We start from the raw sequence: 22,344 nt of genomic DNA, 5'->3' as shown, positions 1-22,344 counted from the left end.
TTATGTGAAAGAGTCGTAAACGCTTGAGGAGAACAACTTTTCAAATAAAAAAATGTTTCTTTAACTAATCGCCCCAAAAACTCTCAACTGAAGGCAGGTCCCTAACATCACCACAGCTTATGTTGACTCAGCGCAGCTACGTATTTTTATACAATGGTTAGCTGCATTAGCTACATTATCGGCATTAGCTACATTATCGGCATTAGCTACATTAGCTACATTATCAGCATTAGCTGTATTATAGACATTAGCTGTATTAGCTACATTATCTGCATTAACTACATTAGCTTCTGTAATGGAAAATTTCCATTATCAATATCTTACTACTGTACGTACAGGTGTGGGGTGAAGACTTATCAATATTCTTCTATGATTTGAGGTTTGTTATTGATGTTTGTTGTATTGTTTTTCGTTAGTGATCATATTTTTAAATGATAAAAAGGGAGGAATGTAATGGAAAATTTCCCTGATCAATGTCTTACTTCTGTGAAGAAAGTCTAACTACTGTTTTGACAGTTTTCTGTGCACTTAGATGATACAACAGCAATGTCTTCCACCTCCTGTTGACCTTTATTTGTGCAACTGTGTTCTGGATTTGATTCCTTTTTTTGTAACAGTGATGCCAGTCAGCAGAATTTTCCTGTCTGCTTTCTGATTTGTTTCCTGATTTGTATCACATTGTATAAAAACCTTCCTTTTTAACTTCTCTTGGTTGCACTCTGAGCCATGTGGCTGGCTGTGTAACCCTCTGCAGAGCTAAACATTTAAACTTTAAGGCAACTCCAGTCTGGGAAACTCATTATTTCAAATCTCATGATAAATTTCCACGTCCCTAACCCTAACCTCCTCCATGTTTGATATACGTGATGTGAAGGCTAATGTTGGTTTCATCTGTCCAAAGAATCTTAGGCTTTGTTTGAGATGTTTTACCTATAAAACTGTAAACTGGCCTTGTGTTGCTAGATCTTTGCACCTTAACGCCTCTGTATTTAGGTGGCTCCTAATTGTAGACCCGATATGTCAACCCTCCCTCCAAGTGTTTGTGAACTGGCTGCATTTTTTAAAAAACGTTTATCTTCACAAAGGAAACAATTCTGTGATTATCCACTTTAATTGTCTTGAGTGGTCCCCCAGGCCTTGTTGAGCGTGTAGAGGAGCTCACCTTCTTTTTGATGATGCAATAATACAAACTTTGTATAATCACTCAATCATTTTTTTCCATCACTTGTATTATCATTTCTTTGGATTGCAGATTGTTCCCATGACCACACTTAGCATAAACTCTTCACTTTGTATCTGCTTAATTTGTAATCAATTAAAGAGAGCAGGTCAGCAAATCATCTAATTACAACACAACCTCTGCAAAATATTTGAATTACTGAATATATAAAAATGGCTGCGTATCCTAAACGCTTCATGAAATACATTGCTTCACCCCCTTGAATTAGTAATGTGGCTGTCAAAGGTATAATATAAAATCTAATTTAATTTGCTGAGGAAAGAAGCTGTGACAGCGTCACTCAAGTTATTAGCCTTTGCATATCAGGGTAACTTAAATCTACTGTATGAGGGGGAATAGCGAAAGCAAAGGCAAAGATGAATTTGAATTTGAGCATCATTTGAAAACAAAAACAGATATAGTCAAGGCGCAGAAGATGAAGCGCATGATAAACTATGGCCTTTATGTGCCTAAAAAGAGCATATTCATATTTTTACTTGGTTTGTTATGAGATGCCTTAGGCAAACAAACACCTTAAGTGTCTGCTGCCTTCTAACTGTTTAGACCCCTGACTTAAATGCTGTAGAATTCCACCTCCCCAGTCATTGAGATGCTATTAGAGGAAATGCCACTCCATTTTCAAGGGCCTATCGACGGCAATTGCTGAAGGATGGAGTTAAACAGAGCAGGACCTCTGTGTATTCAAAGGCTGCTGACTGCAAGAAGAAATGAGAACTCTCAAACGAATGAATTGCCAGCTGCTACTACATGACTCCAGGGCAATTCTGCAGGCTCTTTTCTATGCCTTTCCCCAAGTTTGCTAGCGACGTAACAAGCTTGCAGAGCAACTGTATCACAGAAGCAGATTATTAATAAAAACCATGATTTCCAAAAAAGAAAACATGGCACTGGGCCGAAAATATATTTGCGGTTTGATGGTCAAATTTTTCAAGGCCAACATATTTTGGGAAATATGCAAGGTACAGAGCAAGTCCAATGGATTTCCTTCAAAAGTACAGTTTCTCTCTGAACAGGAGAAATCAAGAAAGTAGATCCTCCTCCTTTGAGCAAAACCACTGCTTTTATAAGACAGGCACCAATCCACGCTGGTTAAAGCTCATTTACACCACACATTTACTTTAAAGGTTCAGAGTTTAGGGTCTAGGGACATCTAGTGGTGAAGTTGCATGTTTTAGTGAAAAGCCCTCACCTCACCCTCACCTCACCCTCCAAACATGAAAGAGAACCTGTAATAAACATTAGTTGTCAGAGAAAACTCAAAAGGTTTTTAGTTTGTCCAGTTTGGGTTTATGAAAAAGCATGGCAGCTCCGTAGAGAGGATCCACTCCTGATAAATATAAAGTATTTAAATATAAAAGGGCCCATTCTAGGGTAAAGAAAACAACCATTCATAAAATTTAGATGAAACACACTATTGAAAACATCACAGCTTATTTTATATTCAACTTTTGCCAATATATCCGTCTCACCTAAATCTCACACACTGGACCTTAAACAATGATTTTAAAATGGGATTGTCTAAATGCCTTCATAACCAAATCAGAAGTGGCGCTAAAAGAGCCTCAGCCAATCAGAGTAAGGAGAGGTACAGTAAACTAAAGGGATGAGCTGAAACATTATTTTACTCATTTATAATTAAAAAATATATCAAACCTGAGGTCAGCTACTTCCATGTGATGCTAATAGTTCTTCCACTCCTCTATTGGTTTCCTTGTCCAATTGCACATCACAGTCCCCTCCCCCAAAGCAATACACACAAGCACAGAAAAATAAGTTGACGCACTTTATTCCTAAAACAGAAGCCACACCACCAACTGCTGGCATGGCATTCATATATAATTATTTATATATATTGCCGTTTGGTTTTTGTGTCTAAATGTGTGGTATAAAATACTATATACAACAATGTACCTCTTTATTTGAACACAGTGAAGTGCATTGCTGTACAAGAACTCTGTAGCTACAGCTTTGCTGTAAGTCCTCCATGCTCAAGGCATGGAACATAATTTTCAACTCGGAACTTCTGTACATTGTGAACATACAAATATTCTGTCTCCATTACAAAAAATAATACTCTAAAAGCAACCTACTGGGAATTCGTTGAATTTTTATCGGTATTTTTTTCCTGGTTGTTTTTTTTTATTAAGACGATTACATATATCTTAGACCAATTGATTTAAAGCCGGAAGGTGATATAAACCTTCACCATTTATATATAAAAAAGGTTAAGAAATAAGACAAATTATACATTTAAAAACAATAAATAAAATGGATGCAGGCATTCATTTGGATACTATTTCATCCAAAGGAATAAAAAGGAATTTCATGACTTAAAATCAAAGATCCATTCTTGAGTTTTTTCCTTGATTAAAATATGTCCCTTTTCTTCCAATAACTTTACAGATAGACTCATCTCTTCATACAGACTGGCCAGTGACTGTGCTGCCATGCTACATACCATAACAACCAATCTGTCATTCTCTCACGTTCATTAATTGCAATTCAACTTCTGGTTTCCCCTCCTCTTTTTCCCCTTGTCTCTATGTGCATGTCTTTAAATCACAGGGACAGGACTGTCCTGACAGCCGTGGGGGACAGGGCCGTCTCAGCTTTTTACAGCTGTCTGATCCTATCTCAGTGCAGGATCCAGCTCCGTACTCGGGTCTGGTTCTTGCAGTTTTCTTCAGTCGTGACAAAGCTTTCTGACGATAGTTGGCGCTTTTCCTCTTCTGTGAAATGATTGGCCTACATCCCTCCTGTAACCGGCGGTTGGTTACAACATGTTCATGATGAAGTTGTACATCTGGTTCAGCACCACAAAGTGAATGGGTAGACATGATCGTCGGTCCTGTGTGGCCGGGTCACACGTCAGCCAGGAGAGGGCGTTGTACTGCTCCAGAACATATCTGTCCAGGCATATAAAGAGGGAAGCAGTTATTTATTTTTTATTTGGAGATGTTCATAGGTTGACACACTTGGCTTAGGAAAGTGTTGACCAAATTGTGATTTGTCCTGTAGCATTTGACTTAAATAAAAATAAAAGTATAAATAACAGGAAAACTATCCAATACATGATTATTGTTTACCAACACAAATAAGAAACTGTGTGTACAGGAACAGTTTTCATCAACAACAAAAAAAAAAACATTTCAAATTTACGTTGAGCTTAAACCAGTAAATCAGTGTGAATAAGTGCTACAAGTACCACCCAGGAAAAACAGTGGACATGGTGCCAGTAGTATTTTGTGCAGTTTTCCTTTGGTGGAGCGTGTTCTGCTGATGTTTACCTGAGAACATCTGAGGTCTGATTGGAGTCAAGGGGGTGGGAGTGTTTGCTGTGCAGCAGTTCATCTGATTGCACTGAAGACACGTGGAGGTGCAAAGAGGCCTGGGGGAGGGGAGGGCACAAGGAGAGGGTTTAGTGTCATAATGAAGTTATTAACCTTTTATTACATCTCATCTAAATAATCACTGCTCTATTAGAAGCAGAGTGACAGCAGCGCAGTGTGTAGCTAAATCTTGAAGGTAGGGATATGGCTGAAAATCAAAGCTAGTGAAGCCATTTTCTTGTGTGTGCCATTTAATTACATCCAAGGGTTCAATTAACACAAGACCACTTGCTGATGGAGGGTCACATAAGCAACAAAAATGCTACAGAACAGATATGCAGTTGATTAATGATGATGTCTAAAGATTCTTCCGTCTTCAATTAGGGACTAGCTCACGGTTTACGTCTGAACTGCATTTTAATGGAAAAGTAATAAAAGGAGAGTATCCCAAGACTAATTTGTTTACTGTAGTTGCCTTGTTAAAGTTTATTTCATTTGTATCTCCTTATCCCTAATGTGTCCTCACCCAGCATCTAATTGTTTCACTAGCTTGTCTTGCTCTTTCACCACAAATTAAAAAAACAATTTCACAATGCTCTTGTGTTAAAATACAACTCTATAATAGCCAAATAAATAGTGATGAAGGAGGCAATGCCTGGTACCTTGAGGAAGAGTGGACACTGGTTCTGAGCCTGGGGACAGGCTGACCAGAACCAGTCGGGTAGGGGGCCGGCTTTAGCCGTGGAGACGAAGTAGCCGAGGGCCAAAGGCTGCTGCAGGAGATTGGGGACCTCTTCATGAGACTCCATGCGGTCCGTACTCTGGCCCTGGAAACAGACAGGAACTCAAGCTTAGCTCAGTGTCGGTTATTTAACAGATGGCACTTAAAGGTCTTTCTCCGTGTGCGTGCACGTGTCTCACCTTAATGCCGTCACCTCCGTGGTGGTAATGAGAGCCAGGGGAGTGTACTGGCGAGGTGTTGGGCGAGATGTTGATGATGTCTGGGTCCACCAGCTCGTTCTCCTGGTCCAGCAGGTCAATGATCCCCATAGCATCAGACCCATCTGAGGAGAACAGGAGAATAATTCAATTGTGATAACATGTTTTATCAATAAGTCTCTGAACAAATCCGAAAAATCCTCTGAGGGAAATGGTTTCCTTTTTTCTTATCTGTATGCATTTAGACAATTTCTTTGTGGCAATAACTTGCATATCGTACAGAAAATATAACGTGGGCGCTGGTTTTAACTGTCAATTGCGGTATGTGGATAATTTATTTAGTGAGTATGGAATGTGAGGGACCATGGTTCATTCTTCTGGCAACACATCCATTTGCACAGGGAAAACAAGGGAAGACACTTGAGGGAGCTGTAGAAGTATGTAAGCATACACTGTTAAACCAGACTCTTTATAGACTGGAAAAGTAAACAGGAAGTGTTTGGAAACAAACAGTTCAGTTCAGAGGGGAAACCTCAGTAATTGCTGCATTTTGCTTAAACATCAGTGAGTTTGTTTAAGCCCCAGCAAACCGCCTGAGTCAGACTGGATTAGTAACTGAAGAGGACTACGAGATTGATGAAGGAGAGCTGCTGACCGGTGGTGGCGTTGAGAATGTCGATGTTGGTGTCGATGTTGGTGTAATTGGAGCTGGCCACTTGGACGAAGGCAGAGGTGGGGAAGACCAGGATGTGGGTGCAGGAGGTGTCTTGCGGGGTGCTCAGCTGCGACGTCTGCATGTTCAGGGTGGTGCTGCGGCCAAACACTGAGCCCGTCGACACAGAGTCTGATGGGATGCACAAAGGAAGGAGAGAGCGCCGGGTCAATAAACACTGCGGCTGAGCAGAATGAACCGAGACAGGGATCCTTGTCACAATCATTTTATCTTCTGTGGGAGAAATCCTTTAACTCGTGTCTGACTGAGAAAATTGTGTTTGAGCAAGAAAACATAACGTAAACTCTGACTAACAGAATCAAAGCACCACTGAAAAAGAATTCATCAGAAATCTCAGACAAGTAACAGTACATCAACAGGGCTCTCTGCGTGGATATGATGGGGAAAGGTAGCCAGGAGAAAACACTTGGCAATAAAAGCCCAAGTTTGTGTCTGTGTTACATTCTAAATCAACTTTTATTTTTAAAAACACACTGATCTTAATAAGTGTTTGTTAACGAATGTTATACATGAATGTTAACATGCAGTGAGTTATTGAAAGGAAAAATTAGGAAGCAGAAAATGAAGAATGATCATTCATTTTATGAAGAAGGAGACATTTCTCAGTGACAAGAAAAAGCACAAGGACTAACCCAGTTTGAACTTTTTTTGGGGGGGGACCTTGGTTGGTCTTATCGCATTAAATATAGGTCACAGAGAAAAAAAAATCATATTGTTTACCAGTTACATATTTATAATTTTTTTTTACCTATCCCCAATATAAAAACTAACAGCATTATTGCATCACTAACTCCTTACTACTTGTCCACTTACATCTCCCTTTATTATGATCAGAGACACATGCTGACCAGAGCAGCTTAACATTTCTCATCTGTGTTGGGAATAAATCAGTATGAGGATTTTCCACGGACCCAAAGATACAAATCATGGATAATATGAATGATGTGGAGAAACAGATTGGCCATACAGTATCTATGTTGCTGCAAGAGGTTCCATTAAATGTTGTTTTTGTAAAACATGATTTAAAGAATCTGACATTATAACAACATTTTTGTGAATAACAGATTCCAAAGAATTTGTTTTTCTCTCTTTATAACATTTGACACCATGACTAGTATTTGGCTTTACACTGTGTGAGCACAAAGGTTGCGGCATCAAGAGAAGCCCTGCGATTAGTTTTTCACAGACTTTCAGAGCCAAACAAAAATAACTGCAACCGATTTTCAAGCAAATCGTGCACCCTCAGCTTAACACTGTCTCAACTGTGATCAACACAGCAACCTTTCACTATAGTTTAAATGCTAAAATCAGTGAAATCATTTTGTTGTTTTAGGATATTGATATGTTTTAAAACTTGTTTGAAAATAAACTACATTTATGGCATATAAGCAGCAATGCAACATATCTCTGAGTTAAGGCCCTCAGACATAGTTAGACATGTTTGTACATCTGTGGCTAACACAGCCTTTCTAAACTCTTCAGCTTGAAGAGCTTTTGACGAAGGAGAGGTCCTCGGCCAAGCATCGCTCAACACAATCCTGCTATGATGCACTGACAATCCCCCCACTCGTTTCCCAAAATAAACCCATTGATCAAGCTCTCCATCACACTGCATTGAGATCAATAGGAATCTGAGAGATAGTGCTTTATGAGTGAAAGGTACATGATCTTCCCTGCCATCAATCTGCTCTGGACAACAAGGGGACACGGTGGTGATATGCTGCTGCCATCCATCATGACACTGACACACACACGCATACACACACACCCACAAACAAGCAATGGCGCTGCCTTACTTGGTAGAGTAATGCAACTGACACGACAGCTGTACATTAAAAAGGGATAACAAGTACATTTAAAATTTTACCAGTGTGCACATACTGTACCTGGCATGATGATAAAGGATCCCTGGGGTTCCATGGCAACCAAGCACACGCTGAGGATACTGGGAGTATCTGAGGCGGAGATGCCACACATTCGACACATTTCCTTCAGGCGGCGACTTAGCGACTGGAGGTTTCTCCTGCTCAGCAGAATACTCCAGTCTGGACCATCAGACGGGGAGAGAGTGACGGGGATGAATCAAAGTGATAAACTGATGTGGAGAACACTCAATGTCTTTTTTGAAGTCATGAAAAAGCCTTTTAGCATGCCTCACCTTTTAATTCTCCGTGGCCTATCCTGCCGAGTCGGCCAATCACCACCCTCCAGGGGACAGATGTCATCTGCACCAATCCTAAGCACCAGTCCCACAGCTTCTGTAGGCCGAGCCGCCGCACTGAGCCCTTTTTCCTCCGCGCCCTGTGTAACATGCACAGACACAAACGTCAAAACCTCTTTTCATTGTCTAGTGTAAATACAGAGTGCCTAGCTACTAAACAGTGGTGCGTTAAAATGTTGTATATTATATAGTATTGATGTATGATATATTATACAGTATATCATTATGAATACATGATGAGTCCAAGCTGTTCAGATTGGTGAAGGTGAACCTCCTCTCAGGAATGTGTGGGCCCATGCAGACAAAGCTTGACTGACAGTTATGTGCCTTTCCTCTCGGGTCTAATTGATATTTTAGGGAGCTGAGTCTCATTTGACAGCTAGTATGACACAGTTTTAACATCAAGCAGACACATTGTGAATAGCAGCGAAAGCCCCTGTGCATCGTTTGTGAGGTCATATACACTTGTTGCCCAGCTGTGACTGAATGTGTGATGTTCACAGAGAAATATGAACCAGTCAAGAGTGTAGAGAATGATGCCAGGTTGCCCTAAAACCCCTTAATGCAAAGCTAACGTAAAGAGTGTTTAGGTGAGGGGTGGTGCCACAGGCAGAGGCCAGATGTAATGTATTAATTCAGCTGAGGAAATCTCTGTTTACAGTCCATTGTGAATAGCGTTGATCTTATCACTAAAGGATCCAAAGAACTTCGTTAATGTCTCCTACTGTATGTGTATGACACCGCTTTTTCATCCCGACACATTTGTATTCCCTTTTCCTTCTTTTAGTTTTGCATCAGTTGCGTGTTAGAAAACGCCATCAACCAACACACTTGGTCACTGGGAATCCTTTGTATAATCTCCTGTTTTTCTCTCACATTGGGATCCTTCTGACTTTCTCCACAGTTTTTTCTAGGTGGCTCTTTTTTTTTTCCGGAGAAACTCTGGAGAAAGTCCGGTGCCTCTCACTTTGGTATTTATGTTCTCAAATTCAGCTCAGCCAAAGAATGTCTCAAATCTGACTCTGTTTTAAATCTGTTTAGTTCTTTTTATTTTTTATTATGAATACATGGAATTCCCGACATACCTCAACCTAAGAAAAAGCCAAAATTCATAACAACAGTTCGGAGGCCCAGAGGCTTTAAGTGTTTCCTTTGGATGTAAACAGCGAAAGAAGACAGTAGGTTTTATTTTGGTACAGTCCTACCTGTTTGGTAGATCAATGTTGATGATGCAGGTCTCCAGCAGTTCCCCATACAGGTCAGTGCATGTGGCCAGGAGCCAGCGTTGGTCGTGGGAAAGACAGTAACCTACGAACAGCACGTTGTATTTTTGCGATGCCTCCCCGAATGTCTCCCCGAGCTCCGTCTGTTTGTCCTTCACCGGTGCCAAGATGAATGGAGGTGTATACAGACGCAGACACTCCGGCCTCTACAATTTGGAAGGTGAAGATGAAATGATTAATGTTCAGCACTTGAAGACAAATGGATCAAAAACTATTAAGCCTGCAGATTTGTTTATTTTGAGCACATGTGATTGGCTACTGGACTTTCACAGCCACAGGAAATGATGCCTTTCAATCCTAATTCCTGCTTATTTCACATTCTAAGTATCTGAACAAAACCTGTGTGTCCCTGGTGTTGCACCCATTGTCCCATTCATGTCCCAGTTCCTCCAGCAGGGCTGGGTTTGCTGGCGTGTTAGAGGTAGCGCTGGCTGAAAGGAAGGAAGTCAACCGAATTAGGTCCTGATCTAAAGCGCCCCTTTGTCTAAACCTGGAGTCGAGATCCCATTATGGAGGTCTCTGGGAGCTAGCCAAGCAGATAAAGGAGAAAAAAAACCTCCAGTACTACAGGGTTACAAGTTCCCTTGGTTCTGTTCCAGAAGAAAAAATATGTGGATGTTTAGTCCTAAAACCTCTATATCTCATTGGCTTCTTTCTTCTCACTGGCAGACTGAACACAGCCGGGGCAAATGGCTGTGTCGCTCCAGGTCAGCTTCATGTCTGGCTGAAGAGCAGAACGCTACTAAAATGCTGCTGCCCGGTCCGAGGTGTCAGGCTCCGTTTGCTTGCCTATCGATCAGAGGACAACACAGGCATGCTGATGCTGACACAAAATGCCAACAGGGTGCGGCTACAGAGCTGAACTGCAAAAGAATGCTAGAATAATAACGGTTTCTGCTTTTACATATGGATTATGTCAATGTATGCATTTACCTCTGGGCTCTTCAGTGCTGTGTCAATGGCCAAGCCGGGGCCGAAGCCTGTTAAAGACTTGACGTTGGTTGAGATGGGCAGTGGCCGTCTGCACTGAGCGAACACGGAGAAGGATAGAGACTTGAGGTGCTGGGCGTAGATATGACGGTCTTCGCCTCGTACTGGCTGAAGCAGGTACTGGCAGGGGACAATCTGGGGTAAGAAAAAGAAAAACATGTGCATGTCAGCAACCTGGGGTTACAACAAATATCTACTAATTGATGGTTTTCCATAAGAGGTTTAAAAACCCACTAAAACCTGCTAACATTTGGCCTTTGTTGGCAATGGAAATGATACAATCTGCATTCACTCCCAGGTCAAATGGCAGTTTTTCAGTGCATTTGTGACGTGAATGTGATGCATCAGGAAAAAAAAACAACAGAGAAACAAACTCCTCGACTGGCAATGGGAAAGGAGTCAATCGCCCTTTTTTAGCGCATTTACCTTTGTTTAAAAAACATGCACACAGCTTTAAATATGTAAATATTATTAAAGTTAAAATTTCAGATTCTTGTAGACACAGGGGGAGACAGGTGACAGTTGTCTTTGTGGTCATTTTCAAGGCTGGTGTGGTGGTATCTATTACCATCACCAGGGAGGTTAATGTTTTTGCCCCCATGTTTCTTGACTTGCTCGTTTGTCTGCAGGATTATTCAAAAAGTACTTGTCGGATTTCTACACAACTTGGAAGGATGGGACATGGGCAAAGTTTTTTTTTTTGCATTATTAGATAGAGGTATTATTTTGACAATTTCACAAATTTCCCTCACAAGAATAATTCATGAATCTTGATGAAAAATCTGACAAATTTAGGGAACTGATTTGTTTGAGTTTGTGGAATTTTGGAAAGCTTTATGAATATAAGTTGCCTGTTTGGCCTTGGCAGAGTTATGCACTCTACTGAGTGCCATTCTAGTTGATATTGTACTGCACATTAAGCTGTTTCTATTTTTTGGTCACTCACATTACACTGTGAGTGATAGATTAGATTAGATTAGATTCAACTTTATTGTCATTGCACAGTACAAGTACTTATACAACGAAATGCAGTTTAGCGTCTATCCAGAAGTGCAAAAAAAGGCGTTAAAGTGCAGAGTATTGTGCGTATTTGAAATGTAAATAAATAAGATATGTAGAGTAGCAAATATATATGGAATAATACAGTATTAACAGGTAATGTATGATATACATGTGTCTGTAATGATGCTATTCAATATTTAATCCTTATGTCATGAAGAGTAACCGACTCACTGAAACTGGATACACAACGAATGCATTTTTCACTCATGGAGTTAATGTTGTGATAATGAAAAACAATATGATCGGCAATAAAACATGTGGCACTGGAACTTTACTTGCCTGTACAGAGATAGAATTGCGGACGTGTGAGGGCAGGAACTGAAGCATCTCAAGGTAGCAGCGTAGCAAACCCAGCGTCCACACACTGGAGTGGACGGGCACCGGGCCCGGGCCACCGTCGGCCTCCTCGTAGCTGAAAGGGTCCACAATGTAAACAACGATGGCAGGTGGATACGTGATGGCGTGGGATTCGCCGTCCGTGGGCACGCCGATCTTCTCTCGTTCCAAAGTGCTGGAGAAAGCACAAGATCATGATGTTATAAAACTGATCTTGGGCTCTGCATAATTCTTAGTTTATGATAATTTGGGACACATCCAAGACTTCAAGCTTTATTTATTCACGTAACAAAGACCACAAATAGCTCTTCTTTGTTTACCCGTTTGCTACAGTTTCAGATAAATACTACAGCAAACAGTGTATTCTACATTGGAGTAAATACATATTTACCTTATGTGTAATTATTATTAGTGGTATTATGTTTACCAATCCTTCATAAAAGGAATTTATTATTTCCTTAAATGCTTAACAGGAATTTCATAGCATTTGAAAATGTCAAATATAACAGCTTAAAGCTTTATGTGATTTATGACACGTATGACTAAACTGTTCAAACCATTTTTCAGATTTTGACTTGGTGCTGTGCAGGCTCATGGTTCGTGCAGTACCTTTCAAGAGGCTCTGCGGGTCCCTGGGCCTGACTGCTGGAGTTGTCCCCTGAGGTGCTTGTATTCTGGGTACCAGCCTGCTGTCCCAGCTGTCCACTCTGGGGGCCACCTCCCTGACCCTGACTGGCCACGGTCCCAAAAGGGGGAAATGAGTTGGGTTTGGCAGTGGGTATTGTGCTGCCAGACTGGCCTGAGGATGTCACCAGGCTGTTGGACGATGCAGAGCCATTTCCGGACCCAGTGTTGTTGTTGCTACTGCCGTTGTTGTTGGGAACCGAGGTGCCCACAGCGTTCACAGAGCCCTGCTGGCCCACTGAGCTGGAGGCGGAGCTGGACAATTGTGCGGAAGATGACTGGCTGGATGTGTGTGGGGGACTGGGCTGTGTGAGGAGGGAACTGTCCAATGGCTGTGATGCGAGGTATGGAGCTAAAGGGAGAAACACACCCAACATCGGCAACTTCATTATTAACATGAAACATTCCAGGAGAAGATAAAGATACTCATCTTATTCCACTTCAACTTGACCTCCTCCTACACTGCTTATGCATTTCAAAGATCTGCTCTCTTTCAAGCAGTCAGGTCTCTCTGGCTTGCCTTTTCATGATAACAAAACCAAGAGGTGGAAATTCAGCAACAACGAGCTGACTGAACCAAGCACGGAGCAACAGAAGGACCTGAGACATGCAGGATCAAGACTGCTGCAGTTACCTTGCAGGCTGGAAATGATACGTACCGAGGTTGTGGCGACACACTTGTGCATAGAGTTTGAGCTTTGTGAAGGCATCGCTGTTGCCGCTGGCAGCCTTGAGGAACCAGTCGCTCACTGGCTGATCCACGAGGCTCTTTGCTCCACTGCCCCCGACGAGGACAATGCCATCAGGGTAGCCTTTGGAAATGGGCCGGTGCTGGCCGAGTCGACACGACTGTAGACAAACAGAGTTACAGGCTGAACGGTGAAGATAATCATTCTTAAGTAATGGTGGATACATTTTATTCAGTATGAAAATTAGCAAAAGAATGAAGGCAGGAGTGTAGCTGTATTTTCCTGTTTTACTCTTTTCCATCTTTTCCAGAACAAAATGTTGAGATAGTTTTCCAGTAAAAATGTTTTCCATCCGGAGACACTAAATAATTTAGTTGTGTAATTAACCCTCTGATATCCACTTCCAATCTGGACTTTCGGTGCATTAGTTCCTGCCTTTTAAATGTCCTTACCCGCAATGCATGGTATATTTCGTCGGCAGAAACTGTACTTAAGTCTAACTTATCATTTGCAGAGCTGCAAGGAAGCAACACATCTTGATAGATATACATTACAAGTCAACCTTAATTGTAATACAAATTTGCCAACCTGGAAAGGGGACGAATAAAGTACTGTTACATATGTAAAGCACAATCAGTGACAGGTTTGCTCTCTGCTTCAAAGTCTCTACCTCATAGACAGCTGTGAGGTCTCGGAAGAAGCTCTTTGCGCCGCTCAGCAGGGCCTCGTTGTCAGGACAAACCACAAGGTACCCGACATCCCGCTGGGAGCCGAAGGGATCCAACAACAGCTTCTCCCAGTAGGGCAGACCAAACGGAGACAGTACCACAAAGTCATACTCATAACCCACCAGGAAGGTGGGGATGGGCAGGGGCTCTGGGGACTCGTCTGTGCCTGTGGGAGAAAGTTTGAAGAAGAAGAGGAGGAGGAGGAGGAGGAGGAGGAGGAGGAGGTAATAAAGTGGAAAGAACAGGGAAGTTAGTGGTGTTAACAGATAAGGTGTAAGACCCCCTCCCTTTCACCCTCCACTGTGCGTCAGAATGCAAGGTCACCAAACAATCTGACAGCACCTCCCAACAGCACTGACATCTGGACCACAGCAGAGGGACCACGCTTCCTATTGATCTGACACAATCCAGTCTTTTTCTTCCTCAAGACAAACACATCTGAAAATGTCATGTACACCAACACCAACCACCACTGATGATATCATGGATTTATCTGGTAATCGTCTTAGAAAACAGATTTCTGTGCTCAAGATGAAAACATGTGCTTTGGTTAGACTCACTGATAACCGATTGAAATAGCTATACTGGACTGGCATAGGGCATCAGTAAGGGCTGTGCAAGTGTGCATTGAACAGATAATCTTTCCCAGCTTGTTCTCAGTTTTACCGTAAGATCCCCGTCCAGCCATCTTGTGGAACTGCTGCCAGGTAAGAGGACCCTGAACCCCCCACGACCTCACTGTCCTCTTCTTCTGGATTGCGTCCTGTAGAACAGGCTGGAGGGACATCAGCACCCGCAACACGTCCTGAGAGCATAGAGTACTCACGTCCACTGCTGGAGAACGGACAAGAAAAGGGAAAACTAAGGATTATCACAACATGAGAACAAAAATGCTGGCTGCAACAAAAAAAAGTCATCAACTGTCCTTTTGACAATATAACTGGTGTTTGAGTTTGAACAATATGACTGAACATACCTAAAAACACAGGTCGCCTTTAAGAAAATCTTTGGCAGACTATTAGCACCACTTTTAATACTTTTAATAGTCTTTTGTTTCCTTTTTTCAGATGAAGGAAACCTGGTTAACACAAAATTATCTCACCATTTTCTTTGCCCCAGTGGTGCAAGCAGGTGCTCTTAACCAGCGCCTCATCCACTTTTCCACCTGACATGTTGTCCATGAACTGCCTTCCATGCTCCAAGGCCATGTAGCAATCGCTATGGTAGTCCCGCTCCTCCACCCTCACACAGGGCGGTATAGGGGCCCCGCTTGGCCCTCGTGTCGTGATTTCATGCTCCAAAATCGAAATGGGTGAAAAGGGGTTGGTGCACTGGTCCTGCAGGAGGAGAATCAGATCGTCAGGGACACGGTCGCCCCTCCCAAATCCGGTTCTCTCCAGCGAGGAAAGCCGCAACTCCTCAAAGCGCCTCTCTGCCTCTCTGCTGACATCTGAACCGCGGCCGATGATATCCAGCTCATCCTCGAGGAAGAGCCCTGAGCCGTTGCCGTAGCGTCGGTTAACCACAGCGCTGAAGCCGCAGCTGCAGGGGTCCTGGGCTTCGCCGATGGGGTCACTCAGATAAACGCCCACATCGGCTCCTTTTATGTTCATGTTGCACACACAGATGCAGCAGCTGTCAAAGTTGCAGTCCTTGAAGAGGTTCATGACTGATTCGGAGAGGATGAGGGTGACGTAGAGGCTGTGGGCCTCGGGGATCGAGGGTACTGTGGCCGGCTCTACTGAATTCAGCGGTCGGCACGTGGAGGGGGTGGACGCTGGTGAGTAAAGGTCCGAGTTCTCATACTTGAGCGAGCCCTGGACGCTGGAGGGACCCCGAGGTGTGCGTGGAGTGCGTGGCGTACGTGGGGTGGGGGCGGAGAAACGCGGTGTGGCCGGTGAAGGCAGGATGCCAGCACCACTGTTACTTGGTGGAGCGCTGTTGGACATGAAGGGCGTGTGGGTCTGAGGAGTGTACGTCTGGGTGTAGTCCTGGTCCATGGTGCTGCCCACACTGGGGATGTTACTGAGGGCACAAAGATTGAAGGACATAATTAGAAAAGACACAAGAAACATCAGCAACAGAAACACTTTCAGACATTACTCGGCACTACTGTCACAGGATTGTGACAGAAAACAACATCGGCCACTGGAAAATCCCATGATAAATTTTAATGTTTATGTTAAAATTAGTATTAATGCTTTTAGGTAAAAGCATGTTTGATGACCCTGATTAAATGGAGACATATACTTGTTAGCTGCAGTTCGTACTGTGATACTCTGCTCTCTTTACGTATTTACTGCCACAACTTACTCATTTGTCTCATGCCTGAAATACTAGGAATGCACATTAAAATTTGTCCTTGAATATACCTGCAAATATAAATTGTATATCTTTTTTCTGACATGTCTGATAAGAACGAGGATGAGTACAATGGAAGAGAGGGAAGGCTGAGACATGCTGCCCTCTCAGCTCACCGCTATTTTTCTTCAGGTCAACACTCACAATGCACAATTGTAGATATTGCTCGGTTGTACACTACTTTTCACAATCCGATATAGGGTATAAAAAAACTTCAATTAACTTTCGGACCTTATAAACAAATGTTGAATTCCCTATAAAGCGGACTATATATTAATTAGGGAGATATTGTTAACACAATGTTTATATGGACATTTTTAGCGGTTGTGAATGGGGCCAGTGACAAATCTTATGATAGCCATAATTAGAAAATATCCAAATCACAGGTTCCAATGTCAACAACAGTAAGTTGCCATGTTCAGCTGCATAAAAACACGAATTGGATAAACAATTATGTCTAATTGTGGCATAAAAGATAAGGTAGTCATCCCCTACTAGAGCATAATTGTTTTATTTTTCCTTTGAAGGAAAACAACAATTGTCTACACATTGCTTAAAGTAACAATATATCGTTATCCAACCGTCTTTCTGCATATGCAACATAGTTTAAGGCAGAAGGCTATAACGACAATCAACTACAAAAAGAATTTAGAGTGGGCTGCAAACAAGAAGATTGAGGGGGAGAGAGAGAATGGGAAAGTGTAAAGAAGCGGAGCGAGAGAGATAGAAAGACATTCAATAAACATTTCAGCAACCGTCCCTCTGAGGTATAGTTTATTTTTGGGGCTGGCAAGCAACTGTGAGGAAGCAGGGAGAGTGTGTTTGAGAGAGCTGGAGAGAGGGAGGGAGGGTGAGCACACGATGTCCCTAGCTGTATGTGGGGAACAACTCCTGGCACAGACCCATTAGGAGGAAGTCCCGGCACAATTCTCTCTCCTGCAGCCAGGGCACGTTTGAGATGGGAAGTGTATGCAAGCACATTATACGATCTTTACCAGTGACTCTTTGGAAAATGGCCAGACACCTCTCTTTCCCTGCAGTTCCTTCACCTGAGTTAGCACTTAAAAAAAAAATAATGAGCCCTATGATTATCGCAAGTTATGACTTTTTTTAACTATTGTTCTGCTCTACATAGTCATTTTAAATAAAGTACTACTTTCCAAGATCAATGAAAAGGACATTCTTTGGCCTTTTCTCCAAGCCAGTTTATTAGATTACAGGCTCGGTGGCGTCCGTTCAAAACGGTTTGCAGTTTTTATGCAACAAAATTCAGCTTAAGACCCAACGTGAGGTTGTGGCATTGTTACAACCCTGCATAAGAAATGATTTACAGTGAAAGTTTCTGCTCGGATTTGCATGATCTGATCAGTGAACGCTTTAATTCTACTGCGCCTGCCAGATTTTATTTTCCTGCGTCAACAAAACATATAACGCAACACATGGGTATGATAAATATTAAATCAATACAAATGTTATAAGGGTCTACTGACCGCTTAGAACACCACAAAATCAAGAGAGCAAAGCCAGGCATTTTGATTTTGCTTATAAACTGAAATTCCCATGCGTGTGGTTAAGAAATCAGATACAGGTATTTCTAGAGACTTCAAGCTGCTATGAGCAGCGAGGTGGCATGGAGCCGCTGTGGGGGCTCATCTCACCACTCCAGTGATAATCCTCATCCAAGAATGCCTGTTACACTAATTTCCCTGCACCGCCTGCGGCAGCCATGCATGGATGGCGTTGAGCTGCATGCCAAGGGGGTGTCCGTGGCGAGACCAGAGGGTGGGAGTGTGGACAGAGCAGAGTATGAGTACATGCTTCTGTACACACAAAAACGCAAACCAGCCCAGCCCAGCCTTGGCATGTCTTCTGAAAACGTAAATTTAAATACCTCAGTAACCTTCTGCCTACGTCATCAGGATAAATAAGGCAGTTTCGAGTTTCAGGGGCTGAAAAAAAGAGCTCAGAAAGATAATCAGCCGTACCTGTCCTTGTTGAGGAAGGTCATCTCCCTGCCCATTGTCCAGCTTGGTCGGTAGATGCAGTCCTCTGGTACTTTGACAGGTGGAAGACACTGGCTCGGCAAAGTCTTCAGAGGAGCAAACATGGAGCAGCCAACAAACGCCTGACACAACTCTGGCTTGAACACGAATGAATAGTCCTAAAAAGTGGACAGAAAATAAGGTAATAGTAAGTTAGAAAAATGTCTTAAGAAATGAGAATATACTGATATCCTTGAACATTACACTGGATGTAAAAAAATATGCGTACCACAGTTAATAACCTCTTCCCTGAAGTCAATAATGCAAGGTATAGTTGAAGAATTCCGTGACCTCAAATTATATTCAGGTCTTTTGTTGTCGGACTAAAACTGATAAAGACAGAGTGTGTTGCTCATGGGCACTTCTAGGGACCTGCATGCACCGACAAAATGCCATATTAGACCTGACCTGTTACCTTTAATTAACTCAGCTTCCGATCGGGAGCCGTTAACATATGACCCGCCGAACCAATCACCTGAGAGTAAAAAACACATGCTTCATACAAAGTCACTCACATCAAATAGGTTACAGCCTCTTTTTCCTCCTGTTTTGGTGGAGCTGTGTTCTTAGAGAAGTATCTGTCAATTGTCATAGCCGCTGTGCTCCTGCAGCTGTCAATGTTTTTTCCCCCCAACAATGTGTCTAGCCAGTGGCTATCAAAAGCTAATACTTTTTGGCACTTTATACAAGCAGCAAATCAATTGAGAGCAAATCTTCACATCTGATTATTTTTGTCATGATGTGATCCATTTTGATGTTCTAGCAAGCTTGCTGTCGGTAGAGAGAGTTTAATTTGAGCAGAAGGGAATTGGTCATAGGTGGTGTCTTGGCTTTCACAATAAAACAAATCCTTAAAGCTTACTAGGTTGCATATAAACTGATTCAGATATGAGAAATCCTTGCACAATTGTTTTATTTCTGATTTCCCGGAGAAATTGATATCCTTAAGTTCTATGTCGCATTTAGTTCATTTGTATCTGTTCCTGTACCTGTGAATTATTTGCAAGACTCTTTTATCGATTACCCTTTAGTTACACGATGTGCAGGACTCTGGGCACTTCAGCTGAGGAAATGCATGTTGACATGTGGAATAAACCCTGGATTACTGATCTGATGCACAGTCTCTGCTCATGTGGCCTGTTTGAAAAAGGCCCTGCTTGTGACATCTGCTGGTTCTGGCACTAAATTCCACCTGTTGGTTCAGTTGTAATAGATATGTGATATATATGATACCCAGAGGATTTAGTGCAGACCCACCTTGATCTCAGATGGCTTAGGGCTGCAAAAGCTTTCCTCCACCTCAATCTTAAAGTGGCCTCCCAGAGATGAAGTGCCATCCAATGAGGTCATGCCTTGGTTGGTATCCATGCTGCCATAGTCCTTGCTGCACATGTTCATGGGTGAGTAGCTCATAATGTGCTGCTCCAACGAGGGAGGTGTGGGAAACATCTGGTGCAGGTCGCCTGAGCGGAGAGAGGAACAATATTAGAATATGTCTGATCAGGATTATAATATGATTGGTAAAGGAATGTAAAAGTCTAATTGAACACTTTTGCCAACATTTTAGTTTATAGTGCCTTACATGCTAATAAGATACATTTAGATTTATTTTGTTCCCACAATTTTGATTTCCCTAAATCTGACACTTTGCAACCCAAGCCATTTCTTAATTATGAACATGTTCCTGGTGATTCTACCATGTGAGGAAAATAAGTTTATTATGACACCTACTGCCAACATGCTTTCCGGTGAATGTCCGATTGTTCTGCAGCCAAATATGACAAGCAGTTGCTGTGACAGGCAGCTACCACACACCACAGCTGAAAACTTATTAGACACGCTTAAAGTCAAACAGGCATCTCACCCACAACTGGTGAAATGATAACATGGTTTGTCACAACCTGTTTAGCTAAAACTATAGATTCAAAAGCAGGAGAGCTTTCTTTTGAAACTGCTTTTGTTTACATAAAGACAGTGTTTCTGAAACTTACTCAAACATACCCATTCATTTAATTAGTCGTTAAGAGTAACCGGGGAAACAACAAACTAAAATAGAAAATGAGGATCAACATTTGATAGAATCAGAAAAGTCTTGTTTACTTTCCCTGAATGAACCTTATCACCACAACTGAGCCTCACTTCATAGTTTTCCTCTGGGCATCCTCATCATTCATCCCCCAGTGTGTGTGTGTGTGTGTGTGTGTGTGTGTGTGTGTGTGTGTGTGTGTGTGTGTGTGTGTGTGTGTGTGTGTGTGTGTGTGTGTGTGTGGGGGGGGGGATACACTTCAGTTTGTGAACCATTGGCATAAGATAAATCAACACCAGAATGAAAAGCCTCTATACAAATATTCACTGAAAACATGGGGGGAATATCTAGACTCTCCCTTTTATAAATATATCAAGGAAACAGTTCATGGTAAAACAGCAGAGTCTGGGAATTATTTGTTCATAAAACTAATGTTAAGTTGTGTTCAAATCAATTCAAGTTTTAGGCAACACTCTGGTAGTAGAACGGATCCAGCAGTTGAGTGACAAGGAGACAATGAGACAGCAGCTACAGGACTGAGCTGAGCACTGATGCACTGTCAAGTTACAGCCATATTCTTCACCACTAGGTGGAAAAGCCAAACGTGAGCAATAGTGATGCTTGAGTCGAAAAAGCCTTAATTTTATTGAGTGGATTAAAGGAGATGATGAAATTAGTGTAGAGATACATACTAATGCAGGATATATGGTCCAACGAGGATGACTTTGGTTCCTTGTTGCCAAATTTATCATCAGTTCCATTCATCGTTCGCCGAGAACCAGGCTGTGAACAAAAGAGTAAGTTTTATAGCACCAGATGATTAAGGTAACTCAAAATGTCAGTTTATAATACTGCTCTGAATTTACTCCAGTTATATTTCTAACACCCATGGGGCCTGCAAGTCAGTATAACATGCAACGTCTTGTTGGAGGAACTGCTCTAAGAGTTGTCAGAGAATGATGGGCAGAGTAGAGACAGCTCTGGCCCATGAATGCCACTCACACACACACACACACACACTGGCTACAAATACTGGCTGCTGTGTGAGCCAAGGTCTCTGCTCACCGCCAAATCGTCTTCATCCGAGTTGAAGAGGTTGTCCAGGTCGTTGATGGACACCACCAGGTCTGTCTCATGGATGAGGCTGGTGCAAGCCATGCGGTTGGTAGCAGCTGCCCGCTGAGCTTCTATACATACACATATGCATATATACAGTTAATGGGAATCAGACTTAAAATTCTTGCTTTGAACAAGGATTGCTAATGCTACTGAACTTCAACAGACTTCAATTCACTGGATTCAATGAAGCCAAGACAAAATATTTATTTAAAGGGAATGTAGTTCCTTTAGACATAGTGTAAGTCACAAGTTATTTTAAATTTTCAGTGTCTTTGGACCTCAATGACCACAAAGTACTTTGACGTCACTGTGCACTGTCTAGATTCCTTAAGAGTGGGGGTAAAAGAATGAGTGTTTGTGTAATAGCAGTGAAGACACAGGAATAAAAGAGCGATGAGGAAGTGAAAAGAATCCTTACCGTCTAATGGACCTGATCCTCCATCTTCACCCTGTGGGGAAAAAAGAAAGACGAGAAGGTCAGAAGAAGGAAGACACCACACATACTGAATGACTGAAAAAAGGCCACCAAAGTGATTTATCAACCAGTTCAATAACCACTGGT

At 42.2% G+C, this 22,344-nt stretch overlaps 1 protein-coding gene across 1 annotated transcript in view; it reads right to left on the bottom strand.

The window, feature by feature from the left end:
* Positions 1-3,010: 3,010 nt before the first annotated feature.
* Positions 3,011-22,344, bottom strand: part of med13a (mediator complex subunit 13a) — a 77,167-nt gene continuing 57,833 nt past the window's right edge. The window contains exons 11-30 of the mRNA XM_062406001.1: positions 22,201-22,231; positions 21,729-21,850; positions 21,356-21,446; positions 19,895-20,100; positions 18,581-18,756; positions 15,337-16,259; positions 14,901-15,068; positions 14,177-14,400; positions 13,477-13,666; positions 12,743-13,169; positions 12,077-12,308; positions 10,679-10,870; positions 9,668-9,891; positions 8,400-8,542; positions 8,128-8,286; positions 6,164-6,352; positions 5,491-5,633; positions 5,232-5,396; positions 4,528-4,628; positions 3,011-4,146 (exon numbers count right to left, since the gene is read on the bottom strand). Of these exons, the coding sequence (XP_062261985.1) occupies positions 4,014-4,146; positions 4,528-4,628; positions 5,232-5,396; positions 5,491-5,633; positions 6,164-6,352; positions 8,128-8,286; positions 8,400-8,542; positions 9,668-9,891; positions 10,679-10,870; positions 12,077-12,308; positions 12,743-13,169; positions 13,477-13,666; positions 14,177-14,400; positions 14,901-15,068; positions 15,337-16,259; positions 18,581-18,756; positions 19,895-20,100; positions 21,356-21,446; positions 21,729-21,850; positions 22,201-22,231 (4,239 nt within the window). The 3' untranslated portion in view covers positions 3,011-4,013. The remainder of the gene's footprint in view (positions 4,147-4,527; positions 4,629-5,231; positions 5,397-5,490; positions 5,634-6,163; positions 6,353-8,127; positions 8,287-8,399; positions 8,543-9,667; positions 9,892-10,678; positions 10,871-12,076; positions 12,309-12,742; positions 13,170-13,476; positions 13,667-14,176; positions 14,401-14,900; positions 15,069-15,336; positions 16,260-18,580; positions 18,757-19,894; positions 20,101-21,355; positions 21,447-21,728; positions 21,851-22,200; positions 22,232-22,344) is intronic.

Source organism: Platichthys flesus, chromosome 15, assembly GCF_949316205.1.
Source record: "Platichthys flesus chromosome 15, fPlaFle2.1, whole genome shotgun sequence".
Classification (NCBI taxonomy): Eukaryota; Metazoa; Chordata; class Actinopteri; order Pleuronectiformes; family Pleuronectidae; genus Platichthys; species Platichthys flesus.
This window is presented reverse-complemented; position numbering and strand designations above follow the sequence as displayed.